The sequence below is a fragment of the Coregonus clupeaformis genome, chromosome 26 (genome assembly GCF_020615455.1).
Source record: "Coregonus clupeaformis isolate EN_2021a chromosome 26, ASM2061545v1, whole genome shotgun sequence".
NCBI lineage: Eukaryota > Metazoa > Chordata > Actinopteri > Salmoniformes > Salmonidae > Coregonus > Coregonus clupeaformis.
Genome location: NC_059217.1, coordinates 26,057,990 through 26,075,957, shown reverse-complemented (window position 1 = coordinate 26,075,957; position 17,968 = coordinate 26,057,990). Strand labels below are relative to the sequence as shown.

At 41.8% G+C, this 17,968-nt stretch overlaps 1 protein-coding gene across 3 annotated transcripts in view; it reads right to left on the bottom strand.

Annotated features, from left to right (window-relative positions):
• Positions 1-3,757: 3,757 nt before the first annotated feature.
• The window catches only part of LOC121540224 (neuroligin-1-like), a 325,848-nt gene continuing 311,637 nt past the window's right edge, over positions 3,758-17,968 (bottom strand). For all 3 annotated transcript variants that reach the window (XM_041848913.2, XM_041848912.2, XM_041848914.2), the window contains 3 exons: positions 15,184-15,396; positions 9,574-10,363; positions 3,758-9,065 (listed from right to left, as the gene is read on the bottom strand). In XM_041848913.2, coding sequence (XP_041704847.1) covers positions 8,237-9,065; positions 9,574-10,363; positions 15,184-15,396 — 1,832 coding nt within the window. In that variant the 3' untranslated portion in view covers positions 3,758-8,236. The remainder of the gene's footprint in view (positions 9,066-9,573; positions 10,364-15,183; positions 15,397-17,968) is intronic.

Here is a 17,968-nt window from a genome sequence, read left to right as displayed (position 1 = left end):
AGAGCATCCTGACTGGTTGCATCACCGCCTGGTATGGCAACTGCTTGGCCTCCGATCGCAAGGCACTACAGAGGGTAGTGCGTACGGCCCAGTACATCACTGGGGCCAAGCTTCCTGCCATCCAGGACCTCTATACCAGGCGGTGTCAGAGGAAAACCCTCAAAATTGTCAAAGACTCCAGCCACCCTAGTCATAGACTGTTCTCTCTGCTACCGCACGGCAAGCGGTACCGGAGTGCCAAGTCTAGGTCCAAAATACTTCTCAACAGCTTCTACCCCCAAGCCATAAGACTCCTGAACAGCTAATCATGGCCCTGTGTATATAGCCTCCTTACTGTTATTTTATTTTACTTCTGCTCATTTTTTCTCAACACTTTTTTTGTTGTTGTTTTATTGTTACTTTTTTGTTAAAAATAAATGCACTGTTGATTAAGGGCTGTAAGTAAGCATTTCACTGTAATGTCTGCACCTGTTGTATTCGGCGCATGTGGCCAATAAAATTTGATTTGATTTGATTTGATTACAAACAAGCAAAGTGGACTAACTATTAAAATAAATGTCCATTCTAAATATATGTAGGCCATCTGTGATGTTTAATTTGATATACGGTGCTTTGCTTGTTGAGGGGGAGGATGTGGGATAAGGACGCGGGAACTAGAGTAGTCTATAGCTAAAAGTAAAACAAAAAGGTAACATTTATTTACAGTGAAGAGGCGACTCCGGGATGTTGACCTTCTAGGCAGAGTTGCAAAGAAAAAGCCATATCTCAGACTGCCCATCTTTAATCTTTTCTTTTTATTGGCCAGTCTGAGATATGGCTTTTTCTTTGCAACTCTGCCTAGAAGGTCAGCATCCCGGAGTCGCCTCTTCACTCTGGACATTGAGACTGGTGTTTTGCAGGTACTATTTAATGAAGCTGCCAGTTGAGGACCTGTGAGGCGTCTGTTTCTCAAACTAGACACTCTAATGTATTTGTCCTCTTGCTCAGTTGTGCACCGGGGCCTCCCACTTCTCTTTCTATTCTGGTTAGAGCCAGTTTGCACTGTTCTGTGAAGGGAGTAGTACACAGCGTTGTACAAGATCTTCAGTTTCTTGGCAATTTCTCGCATGGAATAGCCTTCATTTATCAGAACAAGAATAGACTGACGAGTATCAGAAGAAAGTTATTTGTTTCTGGCCAATTTGAACCTGTAATCGAACCCACAATTGCTGATGCTCCAGATACTCAACTATTCTCAAGAAGGCCAGTTTTATTGCTTCTTTAATCAGCACAACATTCAGCTGTGCTAACATAATTGCAAAAGGTTTTTCTAATGATCAATTAGCCTTTTAAATTGATAAACTTGGATTAGCAAACACAACGTGCCATTGGAACACAGGACCGATGGTTGCTGATAATGGGCCTCTGTAAGCCTATGTAGATATTCCATTACAAATCAGCCGTTTCCAGCTACAATAGCCAATTACAACATTAACAATGTCTACACTGTATTTCTGATCAATTTAATGTTATTTTAATGGACAAAAAAATTGCTTTTCTTTTCTAAAACAAGGACATTTCTAAGTGACCCGAACGGTTGTGTATATATTTCCATCCTAGGGTCAAGCACTACTCATAACACATATTTAGAACTTAAAATATCGTCATACTGCCAAAAATGAGAAAAATGTTCTGATATGATAATTTGGCCATATCGCCCAGCCCTAGTAATATTTGACCTCAACTTTTTCTGTGTAAGGTTACCCAAGTTAAAAATAGAAGGACTCTTCAGCACAAGTCAGAGTTGCTGTGTTGGAATAATGAACAGTGGCTTGTGAAAGTATTCACCCCCCTTTTTCCTATTTTGTTGCCTTAAAATTGATGTTTTGGGGATTTGTATCATTTTACATTTACATTTTCGTCATTTAGCAGACACTCTTATCCAGAGCGACTTACAAATTGGTGCATTCACCTTATGATAGCCAGTGGGACAACCACTTTACTTATTTTTTTTTGGGGGGGGGGGGGAAGAGGGGGTAGAAGGATCACTTTATCCTATCCCAGGTATTCATTAAAGACGTGGGGTTTCAAGTGTCTCCGGAAGGTGGTGAGTGACTCCGCTGTCCTGGCGTCGTGAGGGAGCTTGTTCCACCATTGGGGTGCCAGAGCAGCGAACAGTTCTGACTGGGCTGAGCGGGAACTGTGCTTCCGCAGAGGTAGGGGGGCCAGCAGGCCAGAGGTGGATGAACGCAATGCCCTCGTTTGGGTGTAGGGACTGATCAGAGCCTGAAGGTACGGAGGTGCCGTTCCCCTCACAGCTCCGTAGGCAAGCACCATGGTCTTGTAGCAGATGCGAGCTTCAACTGGAAGCCAGTGGAGTGTGCGGAAGAGCGGGGTGACGTGAGAGAACTTTGGAAGGTTGAACACCAGACGGGCTGCGGCGTTCTGGATGAGTTGTAGGGGTTTAATGGCACAGGCAGGGAGCCCAGCCAACAGCGAGTTGCAGTAATTCAGACGGGAGATGTCAAGTGTCTGGATTAGGACCTGTGCCGCTTCCTATCATTTGATTTACACAATATGCCTACCTCTTTGAAAATGCAAAATATATTTTTTATTGTGAAACAAACAAGAAATAAGACAATAAAAAAGGAAACTTGAGCGTGCATAACTATTCATAATTTCCCTGTATTTAACGCCATCCATCATTCCTTCAATTCTGACCAGTTTCCCAGTCCCTGCTGATGAAAAACATCCCCACAGCATGATGCTGCCACCACCATGCTTCACTGTGGGGATGGTGTTCTCGGGGTGATGAGAGGTGTTGGGTTTGCGTCAGACATAGCGTTTTCCTTGATGGCCAAAAGCTCAATTTTAGTCTCATCTGACCAGAGCACCTTCTTCCATATGTTTGGGGAGTCTCCCACATGCCTTTTGGCGAACACCAAACGTGTTTGCTTATTTATTTCTTTAAGCAATGGCTTTCTTCTGGCCACTCTTCCGTAAAGCCCAGCTCTGTGGAGTGTACGGCTTAAAGTGGTCCTATGGACCAATACTCCAATCTCCGCTGTGGAGCTTCGCAGGTCCCTCAGGGTTATCTTTGGTCTCTTTGTTGCCTCTGATTAATGCCCTCCTTGCCTGGTCCGTGAGTTTTGGTGGGCAGCCCTCTCTTGGCAGGGTTGTTGTGGTGCCATATTATTTCAATTTTTTTTATAATGGATTTAATGGTGCTCCGTGGGATGTTGAAAGTTTCTGATATTTTTTTATAACCCAACCCTGATCTGTCCTTCTCCACAACTTTGTCCCTGACCTGTTTGGAGAGCTCCTTGGTCTTACATGGTGCCGCTTGCTTGGTGGTATCCCTTGCTTAGTGGTGTTGCAGACTCTGGTGCTTTGAGAACAAGTGTATATATACTGAGATCATGTGACACTTAGATTGCACACAGGTGGACTTTATTTAACTAATTATGTGACTTCTGAAGGTAATTGGTTGCACCAGATCTTATTTAGGGGCTTCATAGTAAAGGGGGTGTATACATATGCACGCACCACATTTCCGTTCTTTATTTAAAAAACATTTTTTAAACAAGTTATTTTTTCATTTCACTTCACCAATTTGGACTATTTTGTGTATGTCCATTACATGAAATCCAAATAAAAAATCAATTTAAATTACAGGTTGTAATGCAACAAAATAGGAAAAACGCCAAGGGGGATGAATACTTTTGCAAGGCACTGTATAAGGTGGTTACATCAGAACACAGGAGGACAATAGTCTGAGCAAGTTAAAAAATAAGATAATATTTATTAATGATATTGAAAATGCTCATGAAAGCCATGGATGTCCACACACAAACTTAAGTCACTGAAGGCAAACAGAAGCCTTACCGTTACAGATAAAATGGGTTGGGTTGGAGGAGGCTATTAACTTTATTTTGAAGGTTCCAAAGAAATCAAACCACAAATAATGCAAAGTACATTGTCTATTTGCAGAGTCAGTTGCACAGGCTCACATAGAAGTGTATGTTTATTTGTAGTGACTCCCTTGTACTCGAAAAAGGGGGGTGACATGATCGAGGTGTAGCTGATTTGCTGTTGAACATCCATTTGTAACCAACAATTCAAACTTAAATATGATGCTAGTTAGCCCCCCACAGTCATTCAAATCTGGATTAGTATAGGTCAACTCTTCTGTCTTGTTTTGCCAACTCTCAGAGCATATTGCTTTGCACTTTTGACAGGATATTCAATCTATTTCACAAAATATGCTGCTAGGTAGAACAAAGTTATGCAACGGTTTTATAAAACATTGCTTAAGTACATAGCAATTATCTAATGTTATAAAAGGCTTGCAAGAAATGGCCCAGGGATAAGAAAGTAGATAGATCAAACAGTGCATGTAAATGAAAGACTGGTTATCAGAGGAAAAAGTGTTTGATGTTGTGAAATACTCCATAATGGGAAATTGCGAACCCTTATCAAACAGGATTTCAGCTGCTCTTTGGTCAAAACCACGCACGGTAAACAGCTCTATGCTTATTCCCCTCAGTCTCAAGGCCGAATCTCTTGCCTGCTCTCAAATGTCGAAGTCAGGCGGTGACATAATTGGTTTTTAATCGTTGCCAACAAGTAGAAATGTCACCAAGTCTAGATTGATTTCTGATTAGCATGAAAGGAAATGCCAAATATGCTTGCGATTTTTACAGATAAGAGGAAATATATACCATTGACACCTCCATGACACACAGCCCCAACAGACCACAGAAAGCACAGCAGTAAAAATCCATTAAATTACTTATCTTTCATCTCTGTCACTTAAAAACAACAACTGAAACGGTCAAAACCTGCGAGTCAAATTTCTGAAATTCTGTTTTAAGTCTAGGACACATCAACACAAAGTCCTATATAGCCCTAGCAAAGGAACCCAACAGTGTGTGACAGACCACCTGACAAGTGAGTGAGTACAGGGTTGCTTGAAGTTCAGTTCAGTCAAGCATTCTTTAACTGTGTGTCTACTCTACAAGTTCATCAAATCAGACTATTGACCAAACATAACGGGTAAATAAAGAGTTGCAGCAATGCTAATTAATCTTATTAAAATAATGTATTGTGCTCCAGAAAAGTAATGACTATTTAACCAGAAAGAAAGACAAGTGACAAATCTACAATATAACTGCCATACCCACTCACATAGCGCCCTTTTCACAGACATTTTGAAAGAGCGATCACCCTTTTACAGATCTTAAAGATCTTCATAGATCTCAAAGATGTTGTGTAGCATTTTTTTTTGAGGAAATGGCACTCTTTGCATTACATTCATTCACAATGCTTGACCCTCCTCTGTCGAGGCCTGGGTAACACAGGTCAGGCCTGAGCCACATCGTCACATTATAGTTTCAGGTATACCTTTTCTTTCTCTCGCCTTCTGAAAGTCCTGCATGCAAATCTGGAGGGAGAGCCCTTAAAGCTCTCCTTCACCACTGGCTCATAAAATTTTAAAGGTCCAATGCAGCCATTTTTATCTCAAAATCAAATAATTTATGGGTAACAATTAAGTACCTTACTGTGATTGTTTTCAATTAAAATGGACAAAAAAAACAAAAATAGCTTCTTAGCAAAGAGCAATTTCATCCAGCATGGGATGGGAACATCCTGTTGAGGACTGGCTCTGTGTCAGAGGTTTTCTGTTATTCAGAAGCAGAACACAGTTCTCTCCCTGCACCTCTTAATCCCCAATCATTCACCACTGGCTATAGGGTGAATGCACCAATTTGTAAGTCGCTCTGGATAAGAGCGTCTGCTAAATGACTTAAATGTATGTAAATGTAAATCATGCGTGCTAGAGTAAGTGCTTCTTTAGCATTCGCCTCTCCTGCCAACTCTCCAATGTTGTTCTCCAATTCCTTGATCATTTGTCCGTAGTGCAATTACATGTTTAATTCGCTGGGCGGTTTTCTCCCACTGTGTCATTTCTCCAGTGAGGAGCCTTGTTTAGAGGTCACACCACTGCAATACAGGCTGGTGAAATTGCTTGCGTTTTAGTTTTGGGCCATGTGGACTTTAATTTTCCTTCACCTCCCCCAGAAAAGCTATACCTTGTCTACATCCCATTGTTTGGCAGGGTATGTTCTTACTTTGAATGACTGTAGAGCAACTGTCTCCTCTCAGCAGACACATTATGTCCAGGCTTTATTGACAGGAAATTGGGAGGACAAATGTTTTTCTTACTACTTTATGTCTTACTTATGTGTCGTCTCTTACTACTGTATGTGTCGTCTTCACTCTCTGCTTGAGTACAGTTGGCCTTTTGACTGTTTAGAGAACTATTTTCCCCATCAGCGGCTTCCTCCTTTAAGCTATTCACTCTGGTATGTATTTGTATGACACATTGTTACTCTCCTGGCCTGCGCTAGCTGGCAGAGTGAAGTTGCACTCTGGCATTGTGAGGGCAGGAACATTCACTATGGGCTGCCTAGGGGTTAGCGGGACAGTCATGGTAACACGCTGACAGGCTTGTACAATGTGACACCAAGGCGTGTGTTCATGAATAAACCATGCTACGGAACAACAACAACTAAAAGTCCAGAAAATCTGAGACAATACAGTACAGCATCTTCAGTAGAAAATAAAAAAAGAACAGAACAGAAGCAAATGGAAATTACTCTGTGAGAGACAAGGGTGCTGGCTAGACGGTTCTAAGCGGTTCTATTGCAGTGAATCTGCCTGATCACCGTTTCCTCCCTGGGAGAGGTGTACCATGGGAGTTCCTGGAGCCCCTGCTCTCTCTCTCTCTCTCCACCCCGCCTTTCCTCCAAATGCTGTTGGGTTGCAGGCACATCCAACATGTCAGCGGAGGGCCTCCTCGCTTCAATTACAAATTTATACGCATTAATCTTTAAACAGCGCTACGGAACATACTCTATGAAAGGATAATAGAAGGAAAGAAAATGTATGCAGCCAAAAGGTTCTACTATTCCCTAGCCTTCACTTTCCCTTCTTCATAGCCCTGGGCCCTCTTTGTGTTTAGGAATCATTCATACGGAAAACAAAAACAATAAACAGTGCAGGTAATTACTTTTCTACGTTAAAGTTTCCTTGAACTAGTCAAGAGCAGTGATAAGAAACCCAATATGTAATAGCAAATAACATTGATCAAAAGGGTACAATGAAACGTCCCTCCATTGGGATCCCAAACAGCGAGTGATTCACCACTATCAAAAAGTTGTACCAACACACATTGTACAAAACTAGTCCTTATACCCATGTTCACTCAAGCTATTGTGTATGTACTGTAGTTACCATAAGCCCACCCTCCCCTGCTGTCCCCAATTATGACCCATGACCTTAACCCATGAGGGTTTGTGGGTTTGTAAGCCAACCGGAAGTGTTCCTTCAAACTAATCCAACGGGGCTGACATTTTTTCTTAATTATGACTTAATCAGCAGAACAGCCATCAAGCAGATAAATTGTCATGCGCTTCGTGCTAAAAATCTCCAGTGTTCTTTGTCCTCCAGCTCTCGGTATAGACAGCACTTGTGTGATGAAGCTGTATCTGCCAGAAAGCCAGTGGATCCCTCCGTTTTTGTTCTGCTGGCAGATTTGCGGTATTGACGCCCAAGAACGACTTAAACAGCATTGGTGCTTTGTGTACATATCTAGATATGTAAAAAGGTTCTATACAATAAAACTGTTCCCCAAAAATAAATTGCTGAAAAGAATTCAAGACATTTTGAAAATGTCTACATTGTGCATAATCTTTAAGAGTTTTTCCCCTCTCTAGATTGTTTTTATCATATCTTACATTGCCTCTACTTGTAGAGTAACACATGCCTAAATTGGTTGAGCGGCATCTCCCCTTGACTCCAGAAAGAGTACTCTACAGTTTGATGCCTCAGGAAAACAATGTGTTTTCTTTAATTTACAAAGCGGTCCGCTACTCCTTTGAGACTCCACTGAGGTTTTTTCTCTTTTCCAAGATAACAGGATCAAGCAATCGTTTATAAAATTCCAAAGTTGATATCTGTAGCTGGAGAAGTTTACCTTGTTCTGTTTCAATACCAGAAATACAATTATCCTCGTTTATTTTTTCATTTCAAATATTTTTTTACTTTCTTCTCATTTCTTCTTTTATATAAAATGAAATTATTCTCCCGTCCCAGCAAAATCCCAATTTCCTTCATATATTCACAGGAGTAGAGGTTATTCCACATGGGTGTGAGCTCTGGCATGTGCTGTGTGTGTCAGCGTCCGTCCTTCCGGCTATACCCTGGTGGTGGAGTGTGAGTGTGGGTGGGGCAGGGTGTGAGGCAGGGTGTTGTTCTGTCCACTACTGGGGAAGGTGTTGAAGTTGTGCAAGGATTGGAGGCCCTGCATGGTGTTGGGGATCATGGTGATGGTATTGGGGGTCATGAGGGGGATGTCGTCGGGGGAGCGGCGCATGGCTAGCGTGTAGTCTGGCGGGCAGGCAGTTCTCAGAACTACCTCGTGTGGGTGCATGGCGTCGCACTCATGGTCCAGGTCTGTGTGCTTCATCTGCAGGGACATGATCTCCTCCTCCTGTGTGTGCGCCAGGTCGTTGGTCGTGTTGCGCTGGGGGCTGCAACGCCGGTGGACGTCGTGCCGCCGCTTGTCCTTCTTGTAGTAGAGGGCGGCGAAGGCCAGGATGTTGAGGAAGAGCAGCGAGGCACCCACAGCAATGGTGACGCTTAGTTCAGTGGAGTAGTCCCTCTGGTCCACCAGGAAGGGCTGATTCTGACTGTCCTGAGACTCGGTGGGGAATGGCGTAGGGTTAGGCCTCTTGGTGTTGACAGGGATCTTCTTTGGTGTCCTGGGAGTGACCTCCGGTGGGGGGACCTTGGTGGTGGTGGAGATGATCTGGGTGACCTCGTTCAGGCTGTGGAGGTGGGGTACCAGCTCCAGCCACAGGTTGACCTTGTTGGCCCGGTAGTGCTCCTTGATGCGGGGTTTCAGGCCGATGTGGAGGTACAGCTGGTCTTTCTGATTGTAGCGCGTCCACGCCACCTCCTCGAAACGGTTAGGCTTGGTGTGGATGAACTTGGTATCCTGGGGGACCGGCTGGTTGGGGTCACTGCAAGGGAAAGAGGGAACTTAGTATGAGCAAAGCACCACTACACAGCATGAGGAATGGAGGCTCATTCCAGCAGAACGAGCACCATTGTCTGGGAATGGCATATGGAGCTGGCTTAACCATGCAAAGTGGAGGCATAAATCTCATAGGTGCCCTGTTTTATATGTCAATTTACTGTTATATATGTAGATCATTAGTATCCCGATGGTCCCTTTGGGCTCTTTGGCTGCAGAGGGAAAAAGCCATTGTCCCCCATTATGCTCCAAAAAACAATTACTTCCATGACTACATGCTTAAAGGCAAATCAAAAAAGAAATTTCATTTTTTTTCCTATGCTGTCCAATCTTTAAAAACTTTTTTTTTAAATACAAAATGGTATTCAATTATTTAACTAGACAAAAATGTAACACACACACACACACAAGCTTGCTCGCACACACACACACACACACATGCACGCATGCATAAACACATTACAGCTTAAAATAGGTCTCAGTACTGCACTTACCCAGTTTTGGCAAAATTTGTCCAGTAGGTCATCACCACAGCGCTGAGCATGACGTCGTTCTTGGAGAAGTTACAGGGGAACAGTTCTGTGGGACCGATCATGGGCAGGCCAAACACATAGGGGATCTCATCACCGTGGGCTGCGTCTGCCCAGGGGGGCACCTGCTCTGTCTGGCAGTGGTGGTAGAAGGCGTAGAAGTACGTTGGCGACCCAAAGCTGGAGTGGAGGTCTGCTGTGGCCACTGCTGGAGCCACCCACTGGTGATCAGTGAACAGGGCTAGTAGGGTCTTCCTCCTGGTCTCTGGGTTGTGTTTATCAGCCCAGTCCGTGTACATGAACTTTATGGTCTCCCGCAGAATGTCCTTTCCCTCCGGGTAACCGTACAGGTCGTCCACGAAGCTGGACACGGCGTAGTCAAAATCATTGGCCTGGACGCCGTTGTCATTGTCTACGATGAGCTCCACGAACTTCAGGCCCTCGCCCTGGTTGACGCCCAGCATGATGTCATAGTTGAGGAACTCGCCCTGCTCCATGAGGATCTGGGGGTCATCTGGGATCACATCTCCGTCTATGACAGGCCCGAAGGCGATGTGGTACCTGGCTGGCTGGATGTCCTGGTCCACCAGCTCCTTGTAGTGCTTCTTCTGCAGACACTCCACCAGGTCCACTGTGTCTTTCAGGTTACAGCCCACCTTCTTGGCCAACATGCGAGCGTACTTAGCAGGCTGGAAGCTGACGGCCCAGCTGGACAACGCAGTGCCACTCTGTGCTATAGCTCTCTGGAAAAGTCCTGCCGAGAGACAAGATACAAGCCAACCAGAGTCAGACAACGCCTCATAGAATCACAATGCATCACACTCACTCACATTGGAAAATGTTGTTGCCTGTTTCCCCCCAGAGTATGATAGAAAACTATGGTTGGTGCATGTGCCTTTATGTGTCTTAATATGTTTGTTTTTTCTTTTTATCATGTGTTGGTCATTGTTGCGTGTCCTGTCATTGTAGGTCATTGATGATGCATGCTGTGATAAAACAATTTCCCAAGTTGGGATTAATAAAGTAATACTCTACTCTCTACTCTCTCTCTACATGACCTGCCTCTCAGGAGGAAATACCACTGAAACTATGTCATTACTAAACATATCCAAACACAGCGTGATGTGTACTCACACTAAAATCTAAATGTGCACTTGTAGAGTTATGTGCACTTGAAGAGCGATTACATATGCTGGCAATAGACGTAACTCTTCTCACAACCTTGAAAATGTAAAAGTCCATTTGTCTAGCTTAGTTTATTGTGCAATTCCTGGAAGAGCAGAGGGATACATTGTCTCTTGTCTTGACAGACATCTGCATTGTTAACAGAGATTAGTGCTTTACAAACTGACAGACTGCTATTTCAGGGTTTGTTTGCCAAGGTTTGTAGACAAACATGTTACACAATATCATAGGAATTATCATGATATTACATACTATTATATACTATAGAGTATAATACTGCTTTTATGATTAACTACCCATGTCACTACACATGACACACACTACACCTCACACATGCCAGGTAGGAAGACACCATGTATTGCAGAAAGATCAGCAATGGGATGGAGAAAGAGAGGGAGGTAAAGAGAGATAAATAGTCTGTGTTACCATGACAACCCATGGGCTCAATATTGAGGAAACTGCAATAGGTGCAATGCTTTTTATTAATTCTGATGAAGTTTTATAAACAAGAAATCACGTCTTTTAATGTACATGTATTTTTATCTTTCTAACAACAAAGAAAACTTGGTTTAATTATCAAATTTTCAAACATGTTGATATGAAATCTTTCTTTCGATCCAACCCACACATTGAGAAAAAGATGGAAATGACAAAGTTGTAGGAGCAGGATTTATCGTACTGTGTCTGAATAGCGTTTCATGCTGTAGTATGAATATTAATAATTTTGCATTTAATTAATCTCTGAAGACAATAAGATTAGAGGGAGCAATACACTGACATGATAACATTTATTGGGGCTCCCCTAAGAATGTGGATTAGGTGGTGAGAGAGTGATGCACTCCAAATAAAGTGGATCTGGGTGTGGTATTCTGGTATGGAATACCATCAGAGCCTATATATGGTCAGTGCTTTAGTCAACTTTAACCTTCTCCCTGGGTTAGTAATCCTTCAAGAGTTTTACACAATATAAGGTCCTAGAAAAACAGGGCAAAAAACAAATGCCAACTGAGCCTGGTATCACAGTATACAGTTGAAGTCGGAGGTTTACATACACATTAGCCAAATTCATTTAAACTCAGTTTTTCACAATTCCTGACATTTAATCCTAGTAAAAATTCCCTGTTTTAGGTCAGTTAGGATCACTACTTTATTTTAAGAATGTGAAATGTCAGAATAAAAGTAGAGAGAATTATTTATTTCAGCTTTTATTTATTTCATCACATTCCCAGTGGGTCAGAAGTTTACATACACTCAATTAGTATTTGGTAGCATTATCTTTAAATTGTTTAACTTGGGTCAAACGTTTCGGGTAGCCTTCCACAGGCTTCCCACAATAAGTTGGGTGAATGTTGGCCCTTTCCTCCTGACAGAGATGGTGTAACTGAGTCAGGTTTGTAGGCTTCCTTGCTCGCACACGCTTTTTCAGTTCTGCCCACAAACGTTCTATAGGATTGAGGTCAGGGCATTGTGATGGCCACTCCAATACCTTGACTTTGTTGTCCTTAAGCCATTTTGCCACAACTTTGGAAGTATGCTTGGGGTCATTGTCCATTTGGAAGACCCATTTGCGACCAAGCTTTAACTTCCTGACTGATGTCTTGAGATGTTGCTTCAATATATCCACATAATTTTCCTTCCTCATGATGCTATCTATTTTGTGAAGTGCACCAGTCCCTCCTGCAGCAAAGTACCCCCACAGCATGATGCTGCCACCCCCGTGCTTCACGCTTGGGATGGTGTTCTTCAGCTTGCAAGCAACCCCATTTTTCCTCCAAACATAACGATGGTCATTATGGCCAAACAGTTCTATTTTTGTTTCATCAGACCAGAGGACATTGCTCCAAAAAGTATGATATTTGTCCCCATGTGCAGTTGCAAACCGTAGTCTGGCTTTTTTATGGTGGTTTTGGAGCAGTGGCTTCTTCCTTGCTGAGCGGCCTTTCAGGTTATGTCGATATAGGACTTGTTCTACTGTGGATATAGATACTTTTGTACCTGTTTCCTCCAGCATCTTCACAAGGTCCTTTGCTGTTGTTCTGGGATTCATTTGCACTTTTCGCACCAAAGTACGTTAATCTCTAGGAGACAGAACGCGTCTCCTTCCTGAGCGGTATGATGGCTGCGTGGTCCCATGGTGTTTATACTTGTGAACTATTGTTTGTACAGATGAACGTGGTACCTTCAGGTGTTTGGAATTGGTCCCAAGGATGAACCAGACTTGTGGAGTTCTACAAAAAAAAAATCTGAGGTCTTGGCTGATTTCTTTTGATTTTCCCATGATGTCAAGCAAAGAGGCACTGAGTTTGAAGGTAGGCCTTGAAATACATCCACAGCTACACCTCCAATTGACTCAAATTTTGAATTTTCAATTGAAACTCATTTTCTGGAAATTTCCAAGCTGTTTAAAGGCACAGTCAACTTAGTGTATGTAAACTTCTGACCCACTGGAATTGTGATACAGTGAATTATAAGTGAAATAATCTGTCTGTAAACAATTGTTGGAAAACTTACTTGTGTCATGCACAAAGTAGATGTCCTAACCGACTTGCCAAAACTATAGTTTGTTAACAAGAAATTTGTGGAGTGGTTGAAAAACAAGTTTTAATGACTCCAACCTAAGTGTATGTAAACTTCCTACTTCAACTGTATATCCATCCAGCCGCTAGGAAGGAAGGGAAAAGTAAGGTAGCAGCAGCATCCATAGTTCTTCGTGGTTGTGAGGCAGAGGCATATGAAAGGTGTGGACTATGGCAACTAAAATGTATGCATTTGAGAGAGAGAGAGAGAGAGAGTGAGAGAGAGAGAGAGAGAGAGAGAGAGAGAGAGAGAATAAAAAGCACCTTATACAGCAATAGCCATGGGAAGATGTTTGTGGGTGGGGGTGCTGCGATTCTTTCGCCGACGGGGGGGTGCAGATGGCTATATCGGTCCACTAATACAGGACTAGTAAAGGCCCAGTGCACTACTTTTATAAAAAATATATACAGTACCAGTCAAAAGTTTGGACACACCTACTCACTCAAGGGTTTTTCTTTATTTTTACTATTTCTACATTGGAGAATAATAGTGAAGACATCAAAACTATGAAAAAACACATATGGAATCATGTAGTAACCATAAAACTGTTAAACAAATATATTTTATATTTTATATTCTTAAAAGTAGCCACCCTTTGCCTTGATGACAGCTTTGCACACTCTTGTCATTCTCTCAACCAGCTTCACCTGGAATGCTTTTCCAACAGTCTTGAAGGAGTACCCACATATGCTGAGCACTTGTTGGCTGCTTTTCCTTCACTCTGAGGTCCAACTCATCCCAAACCATCTCAATTGGGTTGAGGTCAGGTGATTGTGGAGGCCAGGTCATCTGATGCAGCACTCCATCATTCTCCTTCTTGGTCAAATAGCACTTACACAGCCTGGAGGTGTGTTGGGTCATTGTCCTGTTGAAAAACAAATGATAGTCCCACTAAGCGCAAACCAGATGGGATGGCATATCGCTGCAGAATGTTGTTATAGCCATGCTGTTTAAGTGTGCCTTGAATTCTAAATAAATCACAGACAGTGTCACCAGCAAAGCACTCCCCACACCATCACACCTCCTCCTCCATGCTTCACGGTGGGAACCACACATGCAGAGATCATCTGTTCACCTACTATGCGTCTCACAAAGACACAGCGGTTGGAACCAAAAATCTAAAATTTTGACTCATCAGACCAAAGGACAGATTTCCAACGGTCTAATGTCCATTTTTTCTTGGCCCAAGCAAGTCTCTTCTTGTCTTGGTGTCCTTTAGTAGAGGTTTCTTTGCAGCAATTTGACCACGAATGCCTGATTCACGCAGACTCCTCTGAACAGTTGATGTTGAGATGTGTCTGTTACTTGAACTCTGTGAAGCATTTGTTTGGGCTACAATTTCTGAGGCTAACTCTAATGAACTTATCCTCTGGTGCAGAGGTAACTCTGGGTCTTCCTTTCCTGTGGCGGTCCTCATGAGAGCCAGTTTCATCACAGCACTTGATGGTTTTTGCGACTGCACTGGAAGAAACTTAAAAGTTCTTGAAATGTTCCGTATTGACTGACCTTCATGTCTTAAAGTAATGATGGACTGTCATTTCTCTTTGCTTATTTGAGCTGTTCTTGCCATAATATGGACTTGGTCCATATTTGGACTGGTAGTGTATATATATATATATATATATATATATTTTTTAAAATTATTATTATTTTTATTATTATGTTTCAAGGGGTGCTGCAGCACCCTCAGCACTCCTACTTCCCGCGGCTATGTATACAGCCATTCCAGAACAAAATACTCTCATAAACTCAAATCACACAGGTGGCATGCGACACCTAAAATTGTAAAAAGTTGCAACCTCTGCATTATACCTTTGGTTGAATTGCTCCAACGGTTACCTTCAGAATAATGGGACAGGGTCAGGAGGTTGACACAGGAGGCGCCAGCCCCTGATCCAAAAACTGTTATTCGTAAAGGGTCACCACCAAAGAAAGCAATATTCTCGCTAGTCCAGCGCAGGGCTTGGATCAGATCAAGGAGTCCGTAGTTTCCCTTGGAAGCTTGGTCCCCTGTGCTTAAGAAACCTGGAAGACAGAGAGTACAAAACAGAGAACAGATGAATAACCTGGGTTGTCAATAAGGTATGAACACAGAGCTATTGTACATTTATATTTGAGTCATTTAGCAGACGCTCTTATCCAGAACAACTTACAGTTAGTGAGTGCATACATTTTTCATACTGGCCACCCGTGGGAATCGAACCCACAACCCTGGCATTGCAAGCGCCACGCTCTACCAATTGAGCTACAGGAGGCTATGGTACATTCATATGCAAACATTGATTCTATCTCTGCAGATTTACTCTGATTGTAAATACCCTATTTTACAGAAGTTTAGAATGTAGTTAAAACTTTGCAAGAAAATCCATGTGAAGTTCATGAGAGAGTAAGATCCATTTGATTTGTATTTTTCAGGTATTTTATAGTGTTTGATGATTAAACATCTTCTTGAGTCTACCTGGAAATGACTCACAGCACTCACAGCAGACTATTTAGGCACAGCAGAGTTTTACATGCAAAACCAACAAGCTTGTGCATTTAATACTTTTAGCAATAAAACAGGAGTTATTACTCCAAAGAGTAAATTTAGGGAAGCTACGGTAAATATAATTCTGAAAATCCAATTTTGCGGCAGACAGATTTAAATCCATACAACATGAAAAATGCTCTTGGGATAAAGATAATAAAATGAAGTCATGTATAGATAACATAATATGCAGGCTGTCTCAGCTGCAGACCTGCAAAGGGATATTCTTTAAGAATGCATCATTTTGGAGTCAGAACATGTCATATAGGCCTACATCATTTATAGCTAGGTTGATAACAAGATATCTAGCCAATTAGCCTAGTCAACAAAAACAAAGTATGCACCGTATATACCATAGAAACATATCAAAGTTGTAGATAATCATCAAAGTGTTGCAGAAAATATTGTGTATTATATTTCTGAAGAAATAGTTAAATAAAGTATAATGTATGATGCTTTAGCTTATTAAAGAATTCAGCCAATTGCTTGCTGTTACATCAAGATCCTAAACTATTACCCCTACACTGTTAAATTACTTAATAACCTATTCAAGGTGTTATATATGCTATATGAATGCAAGATATGGTTCTGGGTGCCGAGATTGCAGTAGTATTGAAATAAACACAGAAGCTTATTACCAGTTTAGTAACTTCTTTCAACATTATCAGAGGCATTGTTGGCGAATAGTTATGTTGTATCACTTCAACAAGTCCTCTGAGTGTTGTGCAAGCAGCAAGGCCCGGTTCAATTAAAGGGAGAATCATCATTCTTCTCTGCTGTTTCATTCTGGGCCTATCCCACATAGTTCTGTCCAATTAGGGTTTTGTAACACTGCAGATTAATGTGTACCCATATATAAAAGATGGCATCTGTGAAATATAACTGATTAAGTCCATGCATCCCAAAGGAACAACAGTGAAGCCGTTTAATGGCAGTCCCTATTCCCCATCTCTCTGATTTTCATGCTAAAAGGTCCATTACCTGGGAAATCACCTTGGGAGCGCTTTCCCCTATAGCCCTGAGACATACTATATTTCCTCTTATGGCTCCTTTTCAATTTGCTACTTTCTCTTTGTTACAGCGCTTTATGTTGCTCACCATCTCCTATAGAACTATGCAGATATACAGAGTCAATCTAGGTTGTTATGAGAAAATAGACCAATTCAGCAGACACATAAAATGGATGCGCGCATCACTGTAAGTCGCTTTGAATAAAAGTGTCTGCTAAATGGCACATATTATTATATTACACAACGTATCAAAATACGATCTCTAGCTCAGAACCTTTCTGTCCTGCAAAATGCACATCCAAACATTGAGACCTGCAGTCTGACAGTCTTTTAATTGACTTTTTCCATTCCATTCAAAGTTTTTTATTTTTTTATTTTTGTTTCTACATCAAGGCTATCTCCTGGAAGCAACAGCAATCTACAAGACATTTAGCTGGGCTGGGCTGGGCTGGGATGGGGTGAGAATCAAAAAGACTAGGCTTGAAAATTGTTCAGTATTTGTATATATTTTATACAGTCTTTTTTGCTAATCTTTATCAAGGCTGCCAATAATGATGGACCTTACCATATATGCATCTACATTGCCTTCAGAAAGTATTTTGTTGCGTTACAAAGTTGGATTAAAATGGATTTAATTTGTCTTTTTTTTTCAACGATCTATACAAAATACTCTGTAATGTCAAAGTGGAAGAAAAATCAGAACATTTGTAAAAATAAATATATCTATAAAAATATATATATAAAAAAATATCTTGATTAGATAAGTATTCAGCCCCCTGAGTCAATACATGTTAGAATCACCTTTGGCAGCGATTACAGCTGTGAGTCTTTCTGGGTAAGTCTCTAAGAGCTTTCCACACATGGATTGTGCAACATTTGCCCAATTTTCTTTTAAAAATTCTTCAAGCTTTTTCAAATTGGTTGTTGAAACTGTAATTCGGCCACTCAGGAGCATTCACTGTCTTCTTGGTAATCAACTCAAGTCTAGATTTGGCCTTATGTTTTAGGTTATTGGTGGAAAGCAGACTGAACCAGGTTTTCCTCTAGGATTCTGCCTATG